General features: G+C 42.6%; 1 protein-coding gene across 6 annotated transcripts in view; it reads left to right on the plus strand.

Moving 5' to 3' along the window:
• The window catches only part of CFAP61 (cilia and flagella associated protein 61), a 278,182-nt gene that overhangs the window by 164,839 nt on the left and 88,125 nt on the right, over positions 1-25,218 (plus strand). For all 6 annotated transcript variants that reach the window (XR_008289225.1, XM_015071100.3, XM_027069482.2 and 3 more), the window contains 3 exons: positions 664-791; positions 16,615-16,713; positions 22,800-22,968. Coding sequence is in view for 5 of the 6 variants with exons in the window: in XM_015071100.3 (XP_014926586.3) it covers positions 664-791; positions 16,615-16,713; positions 22,800-22,968 (396 nt within the window). In the remaining variant the exon portion in view is untranslated. The remainder of the gene's footprint in view (positions 1-663; positions 792-16,614; positions 16,714-22,799; positions 22,969-25,218) is intronic.

Genomic DNA, 25,218 nt, shown 5'->3' on the forward strand with positions numbered 1-25,218 from the left:
AATAAATAAACATTAAAAAAAATTAAGAAAAAATAAAATGATCGCCAGTTACCTTCTCTGCTTCTAAGAGTTCTCCTTGACCTCAGAGCATCTGAAAGTTTGAATAACTCTTAATCATCCAACATGTTTTTGTCGTTCAACTAAGGTTTGTCATTCTACAAATTACTGAACACATGTGTGCAAGGCACTGTGCTAAGTGGTGTGAGGGACGCAGAATGGAAAGAATTAATATTTGCCTTAAATTACCCAACAATTGTAATCTCATTGTTGTTCAAGTTTTCAGGGTGATCTTGGACAGAAGGAAAGGTTGAGACCTTTCATAAAACTATGGATTCTTAAGGAGCAACTTGTCTATCTTCTTGTGGGATTATTTACCTCATTGTTTCTAATCATAAAGGGCCTCAGTTTTGTAAGAAACATCCATCAGCAATAAGAAAAAAATTATGTAAACCAAGCATTTTTATGTGAGGCAGACTAGGTATTAGGTATTTTCCCAAACTCATGTTAATATCTTAAAAATTATTTTCCATAAATTTCACTATGGCTGTGCATGGGCATTTAGTCTGATTTGCCAGTAGTGTCCTGGTTAAATAACTCTTCTACATAATTGCCAATCTGGGAGCACAGACTCAGCTATATCTTCCTTTGTATCTTTTATTCTAGTTGGGTTACGCCTTGAACCATACAAATAGAAAACTAACATTGGAACCGAAAATAACTGTCAATGCCAAGATTGTTGTGGTTGGTGCATCCAGTGTTGGAATTTCCTTCCTAGAGACGCTGGTATTTTGGTGAGTTGTTTTACTTTATTTGTTTGTTTTTAAATAGGCTCTTCTCTTCTATACCTGAAAGGTTGTTTTGAAAGAAAAGACCTGAAGTTTTTTTGCCACCCCATATACCTTGCCTAGGTGGATTGATGAAGCAGTGAAATATTCTAGACTGAGGGTTGGCAAACTATAGCTCCTGGGTCAAATGTGGCTTTCTACTTGCTTTTGTAAATAAAACTTTATTGGAACACAGTCACATTTATTTATATGTTGTCTCTGTTTTCTTGATACAGTGGCAAATTTGAGAGACCGTGACAGGGACTGTTTAACCTGCAATGCTCAAAATACGTACACTCTGACCCTTTCTAGAATTTTGCCAACGCTAGTCTATACTAGTGTTTCCCTCATTGGTTGAATCATAAGAATCACCTAGAGCATTTGTTAGACTCCCAGACTCAGCACCAGACAGGAACACAGAACACAGAATCAGGAACTCCCAGGGAGGGCTCTGGGGATCTACATTTTAGCAAGTGCTCCATATGATCAGGCAGATTTGGGAACCAGTTTTGACACTGCACATCACAAATAGGCTTTCTGAAATGGCAGACAAGCCAGGACCTTTCTTCCATACCCTGCATTTTAGGTGCCAGGGAACAGAGTAAAACCCCCCAGGGAAGACTGAGGCCTTCGCATCCCTTCAGTGCTGTTTTTTTTTTAATCCTCACAGCACTAAATGGGTTTCCTTTAAGAGCACATTTTACTGCTGGGTGATTCCCGAGAATTCTCAGCTTCCCCTGACTAGCTCTCCTTCTGCTCACTGAATTTCAGCCCCTCATTGACAGGAAGAGCCCTGGGTTATTGTCCAAGAACTTGGGTTCATGGCCTGGCATCACCAGCACATGATGCAGAACCCTAGATGTGTTACCTCATTTTCTCTCAGACTTGGTTTCCTCATTTTTTTTTATTTTTTTAAAGTTTATTTATTTATTTTTTGAGAGAGAGAGAGAGAGAGAGAGAGAGAGAAAGAGCAAGGGAGAGGCAGAAAGAGGGAGAGACAGAATCCCAGGCTCTACGCTGTGAGGAGCCCGACGCAGAGCTCGAACTCAAACTGTGAGATCATGACCTGAGCTGAAATCAAGAGTTGGATGCTTAAGTTACTGAGCCACCCAGGCATCCCTGCTCATTTATTTTTTTTAAAAAACTCTCATAGATGTCTTTTTAAAAAAATTTAATGTTTATTTATTTTTGAGAGAGAGGGAGACAGAGTACAAGTGGGGGAGGGGCAGAGAGAGAAGGAGACACAGAATCTGAAGCAGACTCCAGACTCTGAGCACAGAGACCGATGCAGGGTTCGAACTCACAAATGGTGAGATCATGACGTAAGCCAAAGTCTGATGCTTAACCGACTGAGCCACCCAGGTGCCCCAATAAAGTCTCATAGTCTCATAGATGTCTTAAAAGAGCTTGGCTTTGGAGAACCACAGACTCCTGAATCAAGAGTCCAGTTTTTTCTAAATCTCTTGCTCAGGATCACATGAGAAATTTTAGCTCCTGTTCAAAACTGTAGGTGCTAAAAGATAAGCAGAAGATGGGAAAAAGCTCCCCACTAGCACTCCTCCAGCAGCCAGCAAAAGTACTGGTCCAAAGAAGATGGGTGAGGGTTAAGGGTTAGACAAGGAAAGGGGTGGAGGAAATGACCCCTACCAGGTGTTTGCACTTAGTTGATAAGGAGACAAGCTAATCCCAAATGGTTACTTTGCTCATTTGACATCACATTAACCAGATAAAGATTTTTTTCACTTTCCAGCCAATTTGTTCAGTTATCTGGATCATACCCCTAGTTAATCAGAAATAAGTCACATGTCATTATTGAAATTAGCAACAGAGCTCACATGCTTTAAATATTGTGGTCAGTCTATAGCAATCTTTCATTGCAAGAAAGAAATAATGAGAAGCACCCAGGAGCATCCATTTTCCCGTGTGTGCCACACTACAGTTTGAGGGCTCTCCTCATTCTGAGGGGTCTCTTCATCTAAGACTCTGAGCAGCAAGTCATATGTGACCATTTCTGAGTGATTTATCAGTGTGGACTTGTGAAATAGTAGTCAAGAAGTTACCAGAAACAGGTCTGAAATCTTCACTCAGCTACATACTTAGTCATGGTCTTATTTTAAATGATTACATTAAGATATATACATATCATTTTCTTTTTGTGGAATCAACTTAGACTTAATAAAGACAAGAATAAATTTGGATATAAGTACTTGGTTGATTAAATTCCTCAATCAGACAGACCTTTTTAAAGCATTTTAAAGTACTCACAGTTCTCTGTCATCGTTACAGATTACGTATACTAAAAATAGACTGGTATCAGTTTACGGATCTTGAATCCTTCACAGAGGAAATAGTTTTCTCATTATTTTCCCTAATTATTTTAAATTAGCAATCACCATAGTAACCTACTGCATATTTTACTTACCAGCTTAACTGCATTTGAACTAGATGTTATAAATGATTTGACCCGAAATGAAATGGAAGTGATCACCAGACACTGGCCCCCAGTGAGGATTGAATCCAGATTTTAGAGGCAAGATTTAGAAAAATTGCCCTCCTGAGTTCCTGCACCACACTATCAGACTCAGCTGAGGCACTTCAGTTCCTGCAAAACCCATCTGAGGTCCACTACAGCAATCTCTTTTTCCAGAAAGCCTGATAATCCTATCATCTGGAATCTAAACAGACAACTCTTTGTCCTCGTGTTGTGTGCATGCAAAAAAATTAGAAAGCATTTGTCCTCTTCAAAGGACACCAAAGGCAATCCTTGTACAAATTCTTACCCCTTGTTACATCCTTCTTTCCTCAAGTGCTAAGGTGCTACTGGGGGAGCTGAAGGGATTTGCCCTTAGTCATCAACTAATATGGTAGGACAAGGCTCTATGCAAGGGGGGAATAGTGAACATGATGCTTCAATTTTTTTTTTTTTTTTTTTTTTTGTAAAGCATTCTATCTGGTCCTTTGCTGTTACCCATCCAGTTACATCTGCACAGACACACCTTATCTCTGGTTGTCAGGCCTGTGGGTCCCCCTGCATCTTCATGTCCTTACCCGGTCAAGGTCTCCTGGGCCCCCGGTTCCCAGTGACATGTATGACAAGTGTTTTCTTAGGGACACATACCAGTATCCCTTGGGGTGCTCCCACCCTTCCACCCCTATTCAGTCTTCCAGGGCTGAGCTAAAGAGCGGTAGCCCTGCTCTCACAGCTTCCTGCAAACTCTGTCAGGCTTCCTGAGGCTCCTGACTGGCTGATGGAGAAGGGTGGGGGTGTAGGGTAATTCAGGGTCAGGGTGAGCCTCAGCTAATTTGTTCCCCATGCCCCAGGGCATATGCATTTATCTTCTCAGGATACTGTGTCCAAGAAACTCCAAGAGGAGCCCAGGAGGGAATGTATTTGGGCCCCAACATCCCACCCTATGGCCAGTGTGGGCTCAAGCCACATGCATATCCTGGCCTTTCCTGATAACCTTCCCTGCAGGGCACGGATTTCCATGGTGATCACCAGGAGCTGAGTAGAAGACCAACAGCTGGCATCGAGTCAGGGCCAGGGGAACTTACTTGGTGTAGGGCATGAAGAGGAGGAAACCCCTACTTACCTATGGTGTAGAGGGCAGTGAATCAGAAGGGAAAGGCAGTTCTTAAGACATTTTATTGTGAATTATTTAGGTTCTTCAGCATCCCAAGACATCCACATGATTGACCTGAACTATTTTTAAATTATGGTTCTCATGATTGATAGGTCATGTTCACTTGGCTGCCCCACTTCTTTGAGAATGAATGTTCTTGGCTTGGACAGTATAAGTATTTCATATATATTATCCTTCTTAGTACTTGTATTAATAAGACTTGTCTAAAACCCCAATCATGGGAAAAGCAGGAAGAACCTGGCCTCAGCTGTCAGCCCCCTTCTGCTGCCAATCAGTGCTATGGCCTGTCTTCCTCACTGTGCTGAGAAGGTCATGGCAGGGACTCCCATGGTCCTGCCAGCCCAAAGTTCTGTCACCCAAGGAAGACCAATCTTATCTGAGGCCTAAAAGGAACTTCATCTTCTTGGTTCACAGCCAGGCCTGGAGGTGAGCATCTATCACCTGTCAGGGAAACACTATTTCCTGGAGGAGAGCTTTGCAACGAAGTCTGAAAGCTCTTTTCAGAGAGCAGGAGGCTCTTTCCCGCAAAATGTTAAGAGGTTATATTTTCACCAGCCACCTCACGCATGAAGTCCCTCTCTGCCGAACCCCCAAAATGTCATGCTTTGAATACTTCAAGCTTTCCACTGAAGTACTCCAAAATCATTTTTTAAAGAGAAAAGGAGAAATGCCATGGCCCCAAAAGGGTGGGTGGGAACCAGGTCTGTGGACTCATCTTACGTTTCACGTCCTTCTTATAGTGTGGCCGGTGGAACAGCAGCGTCACCATCACCTGGGAGCTTGCTAGCAATGCAGAGCCCCAGGCCCTGTCCCAGACAGTGTCCCAAGTAGATAGCACCCCCCCCCCAAACAAATTACACAGAACGGTTTCTTCGCTATCTCTAGGGCATGAACTCACTGAGCTGAAGCAGTTACTGGTTTATTCTGTTTCAGCTCTTGTGTCTCCCTGCTTCAGTGCGTTACATTATTTACTCCTAATTATGGAGCAGCTCCTTTTAATCCATTGTTTTAAAATCCTTCCTAATTAAATTCTGAGGTAAAGAATCTCTTGAGGAGCCTGCAGTGGCATCCTGGGATGACAGTGACTGAAAGCAGCCCCGGGTGGTATCCCAACAACCCTTTGTGCGCCTAGAGAAACACACACTTGGATTCACAGAAAGCGCTGATGGGCGGGAGGGCCCAGGCCCACCTCTTCCACTTCTACCACCACAAAGAGTTTTCTCAACAAAAACAAAACAAACAAACAAACAAACAAAGACAAACCCAAAGAATCTCATCAAGGGGTAAAATCTCTGATTTTCTACCTAAACATGGATCCCTCATCAGGTTGGGTGCGTGGGGGCCACTAAGAATAGCTTGAACTGAGGAGGTCACGTTTGCAGAGCCGCAGTTGTGCCCGGATGACCAGGTCTCCTGTTATGGGGCTGCATATCCGGCACAGCTGTGGGATCTGGCAGCAGCCAGCAAAGCGCTTGCAGCTTAATTAGACTTTTTTATCTTTACGTTTGTCTGAGGACATCTGAAACCTTCAGTGTGGCCTGTCACTAATTAGGTGACTAATTAAATAGTGCTTACTTGCTGAGCTCAGAGCTAAACCCCAGTGAACAGGTTGGTGACTGCCATTGTTCTGTACTGTTGGTCTCGGCCCCGTGAACGGATGGACATGTGCTCTCCCTGATTGTCCTTTTGATACGAGGGCAAATGCAGCGTGGCGGCCAGGCCCGTGGCACGTGCAGCGCTGACCTCCCAGGTGCCTGGGGAGCAGGCAGACTGGGCAGGTCGCGTCTTGCCGTATTGTTGTGTTGGCATCACAATGGGACCTGTCAGGGGCCCATACGGAGGCCCGTCTTGTGGCTGGAGTGGGGTGGGGAGTAGGGACAGCTACGTGTCAAGCTCAGAGGGTCTGGCCTTCCCAGGCAGAAAGACCTGACATTCTGCCACTGGAAAATAATGACCAGACTCCCTGGTGTTGTGAATCACAATCGACTTTCCTAACTGAATCCAATATTTAAATGTAATTAATTATAAATGAAAAAAATCTTCATTTATTGAAATTATCCACTCCTGTTCATTTCAGGATAACTCTTCTTATCTCCTACCTTCACCACTTTAGAGACTCAGAACAAAAGAAAAGCAAGACTCTTTGAGCAATATTAGGCCTTTTTTGGGATCAGCTTACTGTCATTTTTTGTGGGGCTTTTTCATGATTCTTTGAGGCTAAGGATGTTAATTAGGGAATGTATTCTTCATGATCACACAAAACATAACCACAGGTGTCAACTGAGTAATAAACTCACGCACTCCGTCTCCACCCTCTACTATTGTTTCATTTTCAAATGATGATGTCGGCACCTGCCTTCGGTTACATTCCTTCAAAAGCTGAAAACAAAGAATGTGGATGCAAGCAGTTTATTTGGGGGCCATCCCAGGAAATCACCTGAGAGAGCAGGGTGGTGAGGTGGGAAAGGGAGGGAAGTCAGCAACACCCCCAAAAAACATTTGTCAGCAGGTTGCTGTGGGCAACTGAGACTCAATCCTATACTGGGACCCTTCAAAGGACACAATGGAGAGTGGCCCCTCTTTGTGTGAGGAAGCTGCGGTATTTACCCACCAGTTCCTGTCCTTCTGGTCACATGGTCACCCTGAACTGTTCTTCCAGCCTGTCCCTCCAGCTCCCATGGTCAAAAGATGTCCCCAGGCGGACAGGAACAGGAAAGCAGTGGGGTGGGAGAACCTTTTGCAGTTGATATAGGTAGGCTCCCTACCATCCCAATTTCTTTAGTCAGTTCTTTCTTTCCTTTTTTTTTTTTTTTTTTGCAAATTTTTATTTATTTTGGAGACAGAGAGAGTGTGTGAGCAGAGAGGGGCAGACAGAGAGGGAGACACAGAATCCAAAACAGGCTCCAGGCTCTGAGCTGTCAGCACAGAGCCCGACGTGGGGCTCGAACCCACCAACAGTGAGATCATGACCTGAGCCTAACCGACTGAGCCACCCAGGTGCCCCTAGTCTTGTTCTTAATTAATATTCAGTTGTCCTTTGGTGAAATACAGGGGCAGAGATGAAGGCAGAGAAAAAGCAAGGCTAGATAAGAAGACTGTGTCAAGAAGTTTTCAAGGCCACCTCTCTTCCCAGGCATTCTTGTAGCTCTAAAGAGGATCCAGTGTACTCCACCAGAAACCTTGGCTGGAAGAAAAGGTGGCCTTAAAAGCATGTGTTGGCAAATACTTTATTTCTAATTTGGGACAGAGATAAGGTTAGATCAGTAGTTTTCAAACTGTGGTCTGTGGACCAGCACTTCTGCATTGCTTAGGGATCTGTTGGAGATGCAGATACCCAGATGCCACCCTATAAGGATTGAATCAGAAATGCAGGGGGAGGTGTGGGAATCTGTGTTTTCACACCCCTGGGGGTCAGGATCCAGGAACCACTGAGTTAGAGAGCTCTCCCATGACTGATGGGGCCCAGGAAAATCATCCAAAGTCTGTGAACCTGTTTCTTCATCTGTACAATGGGGAGAGAAGCCAGAATCTCTCCTCCTACACTGGCACGAGGGTTAAATCAGGTGATAACACACAAAGCATCTGGTAAAGCCTATCACTCCAAGCTTATTAGACTGGCACCTCCCCACTAATTAAATTTACATATCCAGTTTCCTTGTGGGAGCCTCACATTGTCTCTAATAGGAGGGAAGAGCCTGGGGAGGTAGGGTCTTCATATGGAAGATACTCTCTCCCCTGAGGATTAAGGATGAATCAGAGGTGTTTCTTGCCAGTATATGTGTCTGCTCCCTGCTAGAGGTCCTGGTCTGGCAAAGATGTTCTCTTGAAATTCAGTTAGGGGCGCCTGGGTGGCTCAGTCGGTTAAGCGTCTGACTTTGGCTCAGGTCATGATCTCGTGGTCCGTGAGTTTGAGCTCTGTGCTGAGCCCGTGAGTTGGGCTCTGTGCTGACAGCTCAGAGCCTGGAGCCTGTTTCAGATTCTGTGTCTCCCTCTCTCTCTGACCCTCCCCCGTTCATGCTCTGTCTCTCTGTCTCAAAAATAAATATGTTAAAAAAAATTAAAAAAAAAAAAAAAAAGAAATTCAGTTAAAATGGCTACCATCTCTGATTTACCATCAGGAGTACCAAGCAAGCCGACCAATGCTCTGTGGTGTTTCTGTTTTGCAAAAGTGCTTGACTGCAGAGAAAACTGGTGTTATGCCCTGCCCTGTTAGCTGTCTACCCAGGCTGAGGGATAGAAATCCCTGATGGACCAAAGACTCTCATGGTCATAATGGCCACATCTTTGGCTCCCACTGACCATCACTACCTAATGGGCTGCCAATGGATGTTTCTTAAGCCCTTTCATGATACTTGGATGCTTTTCAAACATTAATCTGGACATATTTTGGGTCCTCTCTTTTGCCACTAACCTCAAGTTTATCATGTAAGTCTTGAGGGGGCTCTGAGTGCACCCCACACCCCAAATCCAGGAATTCCACTGCATTAAAAACAAAACAACAAAACAAAACAAAAAACAAGGCCAAAAACAAAAAATTCACTTTTTACTTATGTGTCTCAAATATTTAACGGATCATATACTTCCTTCATTGAAACTTATATTAAACTCTACCCACCTTTCTTATGCACCCAAAATCACTGGGAGCCCCTCACTTTTCTGTGCCTAGAACAGTGGTTCTCAAAAGGAACACCAACATGGACATCATTTGGGAACCTGTTATAGAAATACAAATTCTCAGGTCCCACCCCAGACCTACTGTATCAGAAACCTGGAGAATGGGGTCTAGGGATTTTTGTTTAAACAAGCCCTCCAGGAGTGACTCGGACTTTAGTGGCACTAGGTCAATGCCAACTGTCCCCATCCTGCTGTCTGCACCTTTCTCATGTGCAGCCTCAGTTCCCAAAAGACAAAGGACACCGTACACACTCAGTCACAGCTCCCTGACCCCGACTCAGCTCTGAATCCACTAGTTACTTTCTTGCATCCCTATACCTTCAACCAATTACAGAAGTGACTACAAGCACTTTGAGGGAACAAGGAGGTGTCAAACTGGCCCTTCTCATACACCGTTTGATATTGGGTGGCGGTTTGGAGAAGCCTGGAGACGTGATAGAGGTGTCTTCTGTAGAGGTGTCAGGTAGTCATACCCTCTGGGGGACTGGAGCGCTTGGAGCCACCGTTGAAACCCAGACAAGGCAAGGCCAGTTACTGGGCACATGGCTTCTGGAGACCGTGTTAATCCCTAACTGAAATTCTCTGAAGATAATTTCTCTCAAAAGGACGACCAGAATCTTTCCAATCCTTACCAACATAGTAAGGCACTTGTGCTAAAAAAAAAAAAAAAAAAAAAAAAAAAAGCCCTGAGTTTCCTTTTATTTTAAGAACTAATGATGGAGAAACATGTTATGATCAGCGTCCTAGACATGAGCGTAATGTTGAGCAACTTTTTCTCTAAGCAACAGATTGTGAAAATTCCAGACTTAACAACTCTGTACATCAGAGCTATTTGTGGGGGTGGGGCTGGGATGGGGGTGGAGGTGGAGGTGATAGTTATAAAAAGAGTTTCCTGGGCCCCTATTCCTGAAGCTACAATTCCAGGAATATGTATTTTTAAGAATCCCCAGGTAATTCTAACATGCACCTGGGTATAGTAACCATTTATGTAGACATTTCCTCAAAATTGGCAGCTCTTATCTGTAAGGAAACGTATTTCCCCCTATAATTGCTCATTGTAATTAACCTGTTTTTATGAGCTTGTTTTCCAAACCACATTTTCTAATTCTCAACAAATCATATATAACTTCTATGTCATATCATTACTTCAGGGCTTACTTGCTAGGCATAATTATTAACTTATCATTAAACATGACATAGCTGAAGTCATTACCCCATATCATAGTATTTACACACTAAATTGGACCTAGTAGAAAGCATCTCATATACTTCATGCTTAAACTATCACCATTAAGAATAAAGGTTCAAGAATATATAAATGCCATGCATGAGGAAACCTGACCATATGGTGTCTATAAAGCCTTGTAACCACGAGCATTTGCCCCAAGCAGCAAACCTGTCCTTATCCCCACCCCACACCTCCACAAGTGACCTCATCACTTTTGGATCCCCACAGTGCTCTGTTCCAGTCTTAAGGAACTGATTGATTGGTGTCTTATTTTGCCATCTCTTGTGTGCAGAGGCTTTCCAGCTGGTCTTTCATAACTGCTGTCTTAGTATCTACATCTTATATATGCTCCATGTATATAAAAATATGATGAGAGTACAAATGTGTAACATTTTTACTCATATGTACATAATCATTTCCCATAAATTATAAAGCAAAATCCAATTTCATCTTAGTTTGTTTTGCCAGACTTCCAAATTTTATTCTTATTCGTTAAGTGACCATTTCAAACATTACATTCATTTTCATTTTTTCAGTTAGGATTTATGTGTTATTTTTATGCAGAGATACACAAGCTTTTCATCTGAGTTCCTGAATCCCCATACCTTCCTTCCCCTCTCCCTCCCCCCTCCTCCAGTCCCTTACCCTGGCCACCACCCCCTCCCTTGAAGGGTCCCTGAAGAATTCACAAAGCACCGGCAAACAGACATTGTTGGGTTCAGTGTTGATTCTAGATCCTTGTCCCAGGACATAAGCCTGGATTCAGGCAGGTTTGAGATTTGCTTCTTGGCCCCTTTTTCCAGGCCCCACCCTGGTTCCTACTGGGGCTCCCATGAATAGGAGAGCCATGCAATATGGCACCGAAGAGAAGAGAGAAAAAAGGTCAGGGAGAGAGATTTGAACTTCTTCTTTGCCCCATGAACACTCCCCCACTTTTAGAAGTGCTCAGAATCCTTGACCCCACCCTCTTCAGGTCTTTCTTTCTTTGGTCTCCCCCTGGAGGTCCGAGTGTGCCACTACAGACAGCCAGGAGGCCATGGATGCAGCTGTTGGGCTATTTTTACTAAGACAACAAACAGGAAGTGGCCAAGGACATTGTCAAACAAATCTCTTTGTGAGCTAAACAAAATAATATTGCTGAAGAAAGTTAACAATTTTTCAGGGAGAACCTGGTAAATTCTCTTAAACAACTTATAAATATTTTGACTTGTTTTGCCCTCCATTTTTCTTTTGGTATTGGGAGTTCCCAACTTTTAGCATGTCACCATTAATTTTGTGACATTATGTGATAGCATTAAGACTGAATCAGATCGGAGTTATTTTTTGACTATTTAAATAAGCAGTTAAGTTAAATAGCTGTCTTGAGCTAGGATTTACTGTAATTTGGTAAACATTTTTGTCATTGTTCTGAACAATTCAGAAAGCAGAGATTTTAGTAAATTGTAACATTTAGATTGATGTGGGATAATTATTTTCTCTCTCTACATTATCTATTCAAATAAAAGCATTAATGAAAGCAGTTAATTAAATCACTGGCTTTGGTTGCCCTTGCTATGCCAAAAAAAAAACCCACAAAAAAAAAAAACAAAAAACAAAAAAAACACAACAAAAAACCCAGCCAGGAAAAAATTAAAAATAAAAGTAATAAGCATTCACTTGGCAGGCTGACAGGTTTATACTGCCCAGAAGGGTAAGCAACATGAAAAGTTTTATGTTTCTTTTATCATGCTCACAGTAAATTGGCAATGTGACCCCTTTATTTGAAGGATAAGGATGTTTAGACCTAATTTTGTAGCTGTCCCCCTGAAGCATGGAATGAAACGCAATACCTTTTACTTATTTCCCTGGATACTCTAATCCCTCCCTGCTTTACACGTATCTCTGAGCTGTTCCTCCCCTTGTATCCACAGCAACATGAAATCCCCACTGGAATTATCCGCTGCGAAAATGCAGGTGCGCTTGTTTAATGTTTCATTGGCTTGAGCACTTCACTTGAACTTTTTTTTTTTTTTCACGACACAGTGACCTTTGATTTTGGAGCAGAGGACTCACAGTGATGTTAGTATTGTTTATATACAGTAAACCAACACCACTAGATCTGAGAACGGTGTTGTCTCTGTGGTCCTGCTGTTCTGCCATTTTGTCTACTGTATGCCCAAATCCAAGATGTACCCTGTGACTCACTGTTCTGTTTGTAGGAACTTCTAAAATATTCACTGGTCATCAGATTAAAAGTCTTAAACATTTGATCTCCATATGGCACCCTCAGAAGAGCTAAAATCTACTAAAACTGCACATTATAAACTTTATGATTTTGGACCAATATTCTTAGTTATAAATTAAGAAATGTTTGGATGTTTCTGAATCAGATTAAAAAATTAAATTAAAAAAACACGAGGTTGGAGGAAAAAGTGGACACATTCATAGAAAGGCATGAAAGAGGGAACCTTCACTGAATAGCAAGAAGTTTAATGAGGTTAGTTTAGTCCCCAATACAAAGGCCTTATATACCGTGCTCATGAATTTGGACTTAATATCTTAAATCACTTTAATTAAATAGTTATTCATTTAAAATGTTTTATGTAGCAGGCAATATTCTAAACATTTTTACAGATACCGTCATTTAATCCCACAGCACCCCTATAAGGCATTAGGTTCTATTATTCCCATTTTACAGACTAGGACACTGAAGCACAGAGAGGTTAAATAACTTGTCACTCGCCCAAGGTCAGAAACCTAGTATTCTAGAGGCTGGCATCCAACTGAGGCTATCTGACTCTTGAGCCCATAGTCTTAGCCACTCTGCTCTGCTACTATCAAAGTGGTGAGCAAACATGGAAAATTAAAAGTAGGAACGATTGAGATTGGATTTAATTTAAAAAGAGGTTTTCGGGTCCCCTGGGTGGCTCAGTTGGTTAAGTGTCTGACTTCAGTTCAGGTCATGATCTCGAGGTTCATGGGATTGAGCTTTGTGCTGGTGATGTGGAGCCTGCTTGGGATTCTCTCTCTCTCTCTCTCTCTCTCTCTCTGCCCCTTCCCCATTTGCTATCTCTCTCCCTCAAAATAAATAAATAAACTTTAAAAGAGACTGGATGTGGTGACCGGTTGTGGAAAGTGAGAAAGAGGGTGGGAGTCTGAAGTTGGCTCTCAGATTCCTAACTTGAGAGGTGGTTAGTTGATCATGCCTTTGACTGAAATAAAGGAGCAATGGAATGGGACTACATACTGATTTGGGGATACTTGTGAACCAGCCACATTAGGACTGATAGGCCCTTGGAAATTGGGTTTTGAGCTCAGAAGGAAGCTTTCATGCAAATACGTAAGATGAAGTCATGGTGGTAAATAACATCACCCAGGGAGATAGGCATGAAAACTGGGAAGCTTGTGAGCAGGGAGATGGGCAAAGGAGGAGGAGCTGGTGAGAAAAGCAATAATAAGAGAGAACCTGAAGATAATGTTGCTGCAGACAGCATGTTCTATGGCTGCAGCTTTTGGGTAGGGCCTCCTTCCTGGCCCCAACTGTCACCATTTCTTCTATTCACATCAGTAATGGCATCTGACCATTGCTAGCTCCTGGATGACTCCCCTTTCCCCTTTCAGTTCCCAGAACCCTACACATACATCTGCCTTTTCTCATTTGAACCACATGGTGTCAGCCACCTATTTCCTCCTCCAAGCCCATCTAGCCTTCCTCCATGAGGCAGTATGAGTAGAGATTTCTAGTTGTTTCCCAGTATTTATTCTGCACTTTGTCCTTGGTAACAGAACATTGGGCAATATGGTTCTTTAAAAAAAAAACAAAAAAAACCACTGTATTTCTCTTTGAAAAACCATATTTTCCAGGCTCCCTTTCTGCTACATGTGGCTGTGTCCCTGAGTTCTGGCAATGTAAGCAGAAAAGTCACATGGGATTTTAGTCTCTTCTTAATGGACAGCCTTTTCCACCCATTCCTCCTTCCTTCTGCCTGTAATGTGGATATGGGATATGATGGCTGGAGCTCCAGGAGCTACCTTGGGCCTGAGGAGACATTGAGAATGGAAGCCCCCTTGGAGTAGCAGATAAGCAAGGCCATGGCCCCTGTTGACTATATGGCTCCACCCTATCGCAAATAAACTGGTTACTTCCAGGTTTATAAGTAGTGTTGTAAGGACAATTTGCTGGCATAGAAATAGGGAGAGGGTGCCCCGGGTGACTCAGTTGGTTAGGTGTCCAACTCTTGATCTCAGCTCAGGTCTTGATCTCTGGGTCATGAGTTTAAGCCCTGCACTGGGCTCCATACTGGGTGTGAAGCCTACTTAAAAAAATAGGAAAGATAGAGGAACATGAAGAGAAGACAGGGTTAGTGGAGAGAACCTGTCTTTTGAATTACAGGGAATGGAAGAACGCTCTTATAGATGTTTCTGGAGGTTATAAGGGGAACGGGGCGGGGGGAGGCCTGGTGGCTCATCTTTGTTTTCTTTATGGTGTGAGAGATGTACTAACTAACTTGAGAGTGAGGAAAGGGGATGGGAGGGAAAACAAGAAAGGTTAAATTAGTGACCTTGAAGATTGGATAGAGGACCAGAGTAGCCACCATGAAGAGTGCATAAGAGTGGCTAAGGCTAAAGAAAAGGAGTAGAAAGTTTGGTGCCCTTACAGATAAAAATCCAGAAAATACCCCCACTCAAAAGCTTTTGGAGAAGTCTTTAATTGCACAATTGCATAATTCAGTATATTATAGTGTGGCAATTTGGCAATTTAGAAGTCATTTGATCCATGTTGTTAGATCATTCAAATTATTCAGTGCCAAAGGGATTGTTTTTGTAGTAAAAGATATAGCTGGATAATTACTAAGCTGCCTGTTCACAGAGAGCTATAAAAATGCCCATGTATAACTATTATTAGTATAACATAAACCACATTTCCATCACATAGGCACCAAAGCCAAAATAAATTCTAACTTCATGTGAGCATCAACATGTATTATTAGCTGCATTTTGCACTTTCCATTAAATGTAAATAAATTAAAGACCTGTCATCAGTGTGCATTTGCAGACTGGGAGCCCTAAGTAGCTGGGGTTAATGGTGACCTTTATGTTATTTGAACATATTCAAAAATTTTATTCTTATGATTAGAGAAGATGTGCTGGGTTTTCTTTGTATCAGATAAGAATATTCATTCTTAAATGACATGCATCCTTCGAGACCCTAGAGCACAACCTTTCATAATATTTAGCTGTTTTTAAATGTCAGGTGCAGTTGAATTTATTACATTGCCGGCCCATGCCATTACCGAAAGTCTCCTGCTTGTAGTGGTACTTAACAGATTGTCAGTAAATTGATAGCATTTCCACATTTGGAAAATTTCCAGTTTCCTCATGGGAAAGGAGGGCAGGTGTTTTCCTCGAACTTGGTGAAGGTTTCTTTTTTGGCATTTGGTTGCTTGAAGGGGAGGTGTAAACTCAGAAGAGATTTTAGAGAAAAATATCTTTCTCACCATCCTATGAAAAGATCAACTCACCCATAAAATTTTGCTGACTTTAGCTGAAGGGCAAATTTGCAGCAGGAGTATTTTAATGCTTAAGGGAAAAGATGGAGTGAGTCTTAAGCACATCCGTTCTTCAGCAGCCTCTGCTTATGCTCCTGGGTGTCCTACTTAATGTCACTCATAGGACTTGGTTAGAGGGCAGTGAGGTGAGTGCAGAGGGCACTGCTGGGGGTCAGAAGAGAGATGGCTCTCACTTCCAGCTCTGCTGCCCATGAGCTTCAGCTGTGAACAAATTACCTGTTTCCAAGCTTGATTTTTGTCTGTATGAAAGGAGGATAATAGAACCCTGCCCCCGACTTCCAGCACAAACTATCTTTAACACTAATCCCTATGATGATGCCTATGAACATGCTTCGGGCCCTGGAATGTCGATGCGGGGCTCCATCCCACGATCCTGGGATCATGACCTGAGCCAAAATCAGGAGTTGGATGCTCAACCCAGGTGCCCCCTGAGAGGCAATTAAAAAAAAATGAAATGGTGTCTGCCATGCTGGCGTTCTGGCTTCTGGACGTTTCTGCAGTTAGAGGCTCCAGAGCCATCTCCCTCCTTTCATTGACATGGTCAGTTCTGTTGGAAAGTTTGTGCAAAAAGAGTTGCTGAAAAGAAAAGTTCAGCAATTGGATGATACATAAGGTAAGGTTAAATTGAATTATAATAAACCTTCACCAAGTCGAGCTTTACCTCCTTTTTTGTGTGTTTTCTTCTCTCTCCTCAGCTCTCACCTGAAGTTTAGTAATCTCACCCTGATTTCAACCCATGGACTTCCTGGAAAAAGGCTTCTGGGCACTGAACAAAGGAAGTTTTTAGCAAGCGAGTAAGAATTCCATTTGATTTTTCATTCTGAGGCCAAATGTCCTCATTTGGGTGCATTTCTATGCAAAATACAGTTGACCCTTGAGCAACACAGGGTAGGGTGGGGGGTTTAGGAGCTCTGACCCCCATGCATTCCAAAATCTGCATGTAACTGTTGACTCCCCTAAATCTTAACCAGTAATAGTAGCCTACTGTTATCCAGAAACCTCACCAATAACATAAACAGTCAATTAACACATGTTTTGTATGTTACCTAGAGAAAAGAAAATGTTATTAAGAAAGGCACAAGCAAGAGAAAATACGTTTACAGTCCTGTACTGTATATGTTGAAAAAAAGTCCATGTGTAAGTGGAGCCACACAGTTCAAACCTGTGCTGTTCAAGGGTCAGCTGTAGTAGATTTCAGACTGGCAAGGGAAGGGTGGCAGACTTTTCTTTAGCGGTTCAGACTCACTTAGAAGATATAAGTACAGGGGCATCTGGGTGGCTCAGTCAGTTAAGCATTCGACTTCAGCTCAGGTCATGATCTTGCAGTTTGTTAGTTCAAGCCCTGCATCGGGCTCTGTGCAGACAGCTCAGAGCCTGGAGCCTGCTTCAGATTCTGTGTCTCCCTCATTCTCTCGGCCTCTGCCCCAGCTTGTGCTCTCTCTCTCTAAAATAAATAAACATTAAAAAATAATAATAATAAAGAAGATACAAGTACAAACCTGTTAATGAGGGAATGAAGAGTTGGGCTGCCATTTTGTATTTGTGAGAAGATGTCTGCCCTCTTCTAAACAGCTGGGATGGAGCCTACTAACACAGCCACCTCCTGCACTTGACTTCAGAGTGTCACTACGGCACAGGGGAGCTTGGTGACTGTATTTGCTTCAGACCAGGGGACTCCCTCCAGGTTCAGAGTTGGGAGATAAAGGCAGGGCATTTCACTGGGGTGTGGGTCTCTCACCCCTACCCCCTGGGCCTTTGTCATGAGGGGCTGATCATACTACGAACTTCTTGCCAGTCTGGGCAAGCTTCATTGGTTGCATCCCAGTAGAATCACTATTTGTCAACATCTGTTCTAGAAAATGTCATTTCATTATCACACAGCTTCCATTAATTATAATTTCCTGTAGCAAAGCATGGGTACAAGAATTATTAGGCTCCCTGCCTCTAGAAACAATGTCCCAATTTTTCCAACAAGGAGGAAGGAAATTGTTCCTTCTCAGGGTGTTCGTCTTAGAATCCATGATGAAGAGATCTTCAAACAGTGAGAAAAACAGCAGCTTCCTTGCAAGCAGAACGAGGCTTATTTTGACCTAATACTTTTATTTATGAGACTGTGAACTTTTTTTTTTTTTTTTTAAGGGTATCATCAGGACAGTAAAAAAGTCATGGGTTTTTTCAGCCAGATGGATGCAGATTCAGATTCAGGTGGATTTCCCCTATTACAAAAGGGATTTTATGTCTCTGAGTGGAGTTTTTGACTGTGAAAAGCAGATGATAAGCCAGCCTTGCTTGAGTTTTTTGTTAAAATTACTATAACAGCAAGTTCTGATATGGGCTAGAGGATCAGCACATGTGTGTCTCTTTTTCTCATTGCCCTTCTTCTAAATTAGATGATTCCCAGGAAATGTTGATCTTATTGATTAACATCGCACAAGGAACTTAATTCAGTCAGCTTGATAAAGATTTCAGTCAACCCCATGTTAGGTAGGCTACAGGAGAGAAGAGCTAGCAAATGACTTTGTGCTGGTGTGACTGCCTGGGATCTGCATGTGGCTAGATGGGAAGTCACCTGGTGACCCCGCTTCTGTCCTCGCCTCTCCACATTCTCAACACAAAAGCAGAGCAATGCCACAAAAATTTGAATCAGATCATGTCAACTACCGAACAGCCTGGAACTGTACTGACCAACGTGGTGGCTACTAGCCACACAGGACTATTTAAATTGAACTTCAGTAAAGTTAAATGAGATTAAAAATTCTGCCTCTCAATTACATTAGCCATGTTTGAAGTGATCAGATAGCTACATGTGGCCAGTAGCTTCCATATGAGACAGCACAGCTGCAGAACATTTCCATCTTCATAGAAACTTCTAGAATGTTCCCACCTACAATCCATCCCTGTCTGCTTACTTCTCTGACTTCATCTTTGACCATTTTTGCCCTTGTTCTCCCCAATGTAACCACTACAGTCTCCTCTTTGTTCGTGAAACACAGCTGGCAGGTCTCCACCTTGGAGTTTTTGCTTTTCTTTTTCAGTCTTTGTTTAAATGTTAACTTTTCAATGAGACCTACCCTGGCCACCCATTCATTTGCAACTAACACTCCCAACACACTGCAGTCCTTCCTCTGCTCTATTTTTTTCTTGCTACTGAAATTCTTCTAAATATTATCTAATTTTCCTTTCAAAATTGCTTTTATTTTTCATATTCTGAATCCTTAACCTACAATGTAAACTCTACAAGGGCAGGCATTTTTTTGTTAACCAATGTGTCCCTGACATCTGGAACAGTGCTTGGCACATAGTAGGTGCTCAATAAATAATGTCAAGTGGATGCAGGTTGCATCTAAAGGCACCTGCAAAAGCCCTCTCAATCAGGTTACATAGATGGGGACTAAACAAGACAGCCAGACGCCTCTGGGTGGGTAACTGCATGTTACCGTAATTCTTAGAAACCAGAAATTGAAACACAAACAGCATGTTGCCTTTCAAAAGGTCCTCCTACCTCAATAAAGGAAATTATCTCTGTCATGGAGTTTAAAAAATTTTTTAATGTTTATTTATTTTTGAGAGAAAGAGATAGAGAAAGAGAGAGCGTGAGCAGGGGAGGAGCAGAGAGAGGGAGACATAGAATCAGAAGCAGGCTCCAGGCTCTGAGCTGTCAGCACAGAGCCTGACTGGGGGCTTGAACTCACAAACCACAAGATCATGACCTGAGCCAAAGTCGGCTGCTTAAGCACCCCTGTCATGGAGTTTAAGAATAACTATTGCATTGACATCCATAAATTTCGTAATTTAAATTCCTCATTCTAAATACAAACTTTGAACTTTGCCGTAACCAGTGTTTTGATTATTGCTGTTACTAATTTTTGAATAGCCATTTTGTGTGTCCTCACCCTTCCCAGTCCAGTGTCTTGTAGAGGTGCTAATGACATGCCAGGATACAGCAGAGAGGAAGGCAGTGGGAGGAAAGGAGAAACAGGAAACAGGAGAAATCCACTAATTGGACAATCAGCCCTGAATAGTGAACGTTAATTGTGATGCTCCTTCTTCAGAGAGTGTCACAATAAATCCTTTATGAAAGCCTCCAAGTTTTTTTCCAGTTCTGAAGGGTTCTGATTCCATGAAGTGCATGGATCTATCCTGCTTGTAATTGCCTCCCTGGAGTTTGCTTGTAATTTTGCACCTAGAGCTTTGGGCTAAATCTTCTGACCACTGGGTGTTGGGGGCAAGCTGGCCACTTTACACATATGTTCCCTTCTAGAAATTTCCCCATCCTGCATTTCTCCTTTTTCCTCCTCCTTATTACCTGCTTCCAGAATGTTCTGTGAAGACAAATTTTCACTTTATTTTTGAGTCAGGGTCAAGCTCACTTGAGACTTCAGAAACATGAAGTTTTGGGGTGCCTGGGTGGCTCAGTTGGTTAAGCGTCCAACTTTAGCTCAGGTCATGATCTCACAGCTTGTGAGTTTGAGCCCCACGTTGGGCTCTGTGCTGATAGCTCAGAGCCTGGAGCATGCTTCAGATTCTGTGTCTCCCTCTCTCTGCCCCTCTCCTACTCTCTCTCTCTCTCTCAAAAATAAATAAGCATTAAAGAGAGAGAGAGAGAGAGACATGAAGTTTTATTGATATTTTCTCTTTGGTTCTTTCTCTCTTTTACAGAGAACTCTAGTGGAGATATTTCTCTTGTCACTAAGCCATGAGGCAGTCCCTGCCATGTTAGAATCCTAATTACCTCTGCTTAGGAAACAATTTTGGGAACGTATCACCATAAGTCTCCAATGTCTAATTTCACCTACCTGATGGGTAAAGCAGATCCAGAATGGATTGTAATCACCTACACAGTGATACTTTAAACGGACTATTATCATTCAGTGTAGTAACAGACTATAAAAGCAAGAACCCCACATATTCCAATGTTTCCAAAGGTTCCCCAAAATACCATGTTCCATGTGCCATTTCCACTGGACAGAACTTCAGATTTTAACTCTGAAATATGCATTCTGACATTATAAACACTTCTGTCCTGCTGTCATTAAAAATAACACTGTCTTAACCTTCCCCAGATTTCCCCTGAGAACTTTTATCTTTGAGCAAACCCTCATAAGACTAATCCCTGTGCACTAACTATATTTAATTTTTCCTCATCTTGGACGGCTGACAGTGTACCATTCCTATTATGCAGAGACTGTGTAGCAAATAAGGGCAGTCCTCTGTGGGTCTCTCATGAATGTGTGAAATCAACAGAGTTTCATGTGTTCCTGTTAAACTACCAAAATGATTTTTTTTAAGAGAATTTCATCCCATTCTCTGTTATATTGCGGGGACAGGACAGCCCCTGATTTTCTTTTCTTATTAAAAAGAAACATTCTTGTTTTTAAATGTTGTTTCATGGAGAGACACAAAACTCAGAGCTCCCTTCTCTTTCACAGGCCCTTGTAACAGGGTCTAATGCACATCCATTATGAGAATTCCTTTTGTGTGGTGAGAGCAGACTCATGCATGGATCAAAAAGAAAAAACGTTCTCCCGTTACCACTTCACAATCCCGTTGGCGTCCAAGGAGGGTAAACAGGATTATGCATCATTAATATTATTTAGAATAATACCCTTCATGTATACATCGCAACTGACAAAACAGCATCTTTTACCTTCTCAGATTTGTCCTGTACAATGAACAAGCCAGTCACCTCCTGTTCAGAGGTGAAGAAACTGAACTATTGAAAGGTCATGCAGAGTCCCCAGGGTCCAGTCGCACTGGGACACACACCATGACGCAGTTAAGCCTTGATTTAAGTGAAACACATACTGGGGTGCCTGGGTGGCTCAGTCTGTTGAGCATACGGTTTCAGCTCAGGTCATGATCTCATGGTTTGTGAGTTCGAGCCCCGCATTGGGCTCTGCGCTGACGGTGTGGAGCCTGGAGCCTGCTTTGGACTCTGTGTCTCCCTCTCTCTCTGCCCCTCCCTCACTTGTACTCGGTCTCTCTCTATCTCTCTCAAAAATAAACATTAAAAAAAATTTTTTTTTGAATGAAACACGTACTGTTCTGCCACCCTACACTCTGGGTCTTCAGAACAGGATCATTAAAAGGTCACGTACATGAGGTCAGAGCTTTCAGAAAATTCTGGAAACCATCCTCACAGAACTCTTTAAACCCAAATCTACCAAAACTCCACTTTTCTCACACTAGAGTGCTCAAACTCAAATGGAACCTAGAAAAGAAAACCTGTCCACCTTGGACCCACTGTTTGTAGAACTACTAGTTCCCCGTAAATCACCTTTGCCCTATAGAGCAAATCCCAAAAGTCTCCAGGGACTGTACTCACTGCAAACCTAACTCCCTAACTGACATCTTCTCTAAATAAAATGTGTAGTTGTTTTGGCCTGAATCCATACACTAATTTTAAGAATGAGTCATTTACTGTAAACATTAGCAAATATGAAGGGGTCTCAATATTCAGGACCTTGACCCCTGCCTTTGGGAATCCTCCACAGTGTCACTTTCTTCTTCCTCTTTCCCTTTCAGTCTGTGGTCAATATGATAACTCAACAGCTAAAGTAAGTTTACACCCACCATGAAATAGAAGCAGAAGAAAGAGTGTACGTTAATGATTTCACAGAGGCACACGCGCACACACACACAGTCACCCTCCCTGTTGTGGACTGGCCTATGCCAGCTGGAACGATTTAGCTTTAATGGGAAGATGTCAGTTTGTGACTGTCTCATAATGAAAAATCCAGTATCTAGCCACGGTCCTAGTAAAGTCACATCAAGAGCACAGACTTGGCCCACGAGGGGACTTGAACCAGCTCACCAGATGTCTAATTAATGCCCACTGTCAGCTGCTCAAATGTCACTGACGGAGCCTCTCTCTTTGCAGCCACTGTTTTAATGATAAAGATTATGCGTTGATGTCACTGTGCTCCTGGGTCAATGTGGTGGTTGGTAGAATGACTGCCATAGACCGAGTAGCCAAGCATGTGGTAGTTTCCAAAGAGGAAATCGTGCTCTATGACCACCTCATTCTCTGCACCGGACAGCAGTACCAGGTGAGGCCGCACACGGAGATCTTAGTGATTGATGGTTAATGCGTTTACTGGGGCACACGTTCTAGGGGTTAAGAGCATGCCTTCCTACCAGGACAGCTGCCACTCTATTCATAAAAGTGCCCGCAAGGCCTGCACACATGACCAGAATTGTGTCCGAAACCCCTCCTGGAAATCCATTCCAAGAAAAACATTCTGCTCAAGGGTAAAAATCACAGCAAGTAGGAGAAATGTCATTCTTTAAGCTGTTGTCCAAAAGTCTAACACTTACTGCTCACCAGAGCAGAATCCAGACACAACCCGGCATGCATTTGTGGTAAATTAATTTATGCCTCAAGAGGCTAACATTTGGCGGTGGTGACGGGCTCATGCAAAAGTATTTGAAACATGCGCACCTTCTGTCAACCCTTATTTTATTTTGTCTCTCAGTTATAAAACTAGGAAATGTGACTGATTGACTACCCAGTGACCATGCTTTCCATTTGGATTAAATTCTCAAACCACATTTGAGGAAAGCATTGCTGGATACAACTGAAGCTGTTCAATGTCTTAGGGAAGCAAATTTTAATATTCATTCTTTGCAACAAGCATTAGCATTTGATGTAGTTCACAAAAATAGGACATTTCTTTAATGAAAAGCAATTTACTTTGTAACTCAAAGATGGTGTCTTTTTTTTAATGTTTTTTAAAATTATTTTTGAGGGAGCACAAGCAGGGGAGGGGCAGAGAGGGGGACAGAGGATCTGAAGTGGGCTCTGCATTGACAGCAGCGAGTCTGGCACAGGGCTCGAACCCACAAACCACGAGATCATGACCTGAGCCAAAGTCGGATGCTTAACCAACTGAGCCACACAGGTGCCCTCACAGATGGGATCTTTTAATTACATTTTCTCCCAGGAACCTGGATAAGCCTTCCCACGGTGGGTTTGTTTCTGACAAGTGTGGAGTAATCCACCCCCACCCCAGGCACTGCCATGTTTTATCTGGTACTGTCTTAGGACATTTTGTGAATGATTGTGGATTTGACAAGGGGAAGTATGTGTAGGTTTTCTTTATAGAGCCCAGCCAGGAGGAGGCAGCACGTGGTGGGGGACAGACAGCTGAGCAACTCCCAGCATCACTCAATGTTCCAAGCCTTGGCCACACATTGATGTCACCTGGGACACTTGAAATATACCCATGCCTAGACCCCAGCCCCAGAAGCTGTGCTTTAATTATTCTGGGGTGGAGCCCAGCGATCAGCATTTTTTAAAGCTCTAGATGGTTCTAAGCTAAGGCTGAGAACCAGGACTTGAAGTTTCTTGACCTAGAATCTCTAATCTGTACCTTAGAGTAGCACTTCTTAAACCATAATGTGCACACACAGCCCCTGTGCATCTCATTAAAATGCAGTTTCTGATCAGGGGATGGGGGCTGCTGATATGCTGCAGTTTTAACAAGCTTCAGGGTGAGGCTGGTGCTGCTAGTGAGCAGGCCATATTGAATATGGATCATCCTCTGAGTAATTGCTTTTATTCTTTTCATCCTGCTCCTCCTCCTCCTATGACCACCACTACTACTGCTGCTACTAAAGACATCCAGTTCTCACAGTGTAGAAAAGGATTTTTTTTTTTCCTGGCTAAAGGATAAACACAAACTGGAGGAATACTTTATTTTGATACTTAAGTATTCCTCTTTTTAAACATTAAATCAGAAGAAAACATCATGCACCCCTCAAGCTTGTCTGCCCCCCTCACCTGCCCCACTGAGTTCCAGCTGCTGCCTGGGACCGTGGACTTTGGAAAATGTGAGTGGAAGACCCGGCCAGCTGTCCAGAGACTCGGGCTTCTGCCCATGTGTGTCCAGCTGCCCCTACAGCTTTAGTCTGTGGCACGTTGAGCTCTTGCCCTTTTTACAATGGGAAAAATGAAATGAAGAAGTGATAAAGGGAGTTCCGATTTAATTTTTCCAGAAGGACATAAAAATTAAAGGTACATAGAGTGATACAAAAAAAAGGCTGCTGAATTCACTGTGGAGGGCTTCCAGTTCTTTTTTATTTTCCTGTTTCCTTCTCTTTAACTCTCTTGTTGTTTTGTCCCAATTTTGTGATTTAGAAATAAATTGAAATGATGAAAATAAAGCTTAACTCCAAAGCAAGAAGATAACTGTTATAAAATATCATTACAAACTTGAACCTCTAAATAGAACTTTAAGTGGCATGTGTCATTCTAAAATATTATGCAATATTTTTGATATCCAAATACTTATCATTTA

Source organism: Acinonyx jubatus, chromosome A3 (genome assembly GCF_027475565.1).
Source record: "Acinonyx jubatus isolate Ajub_Pintada_27869175 chromosome A3, VMU_Ajub_asm_v1.0, whole genome shotgun sequence".
Taxonomy (NCBI): Eukaryota; Metazoa; Chordata; class Mammalia; order Carnivora; family Felidae; genus Acinonyx; species Acinonyx jubatus.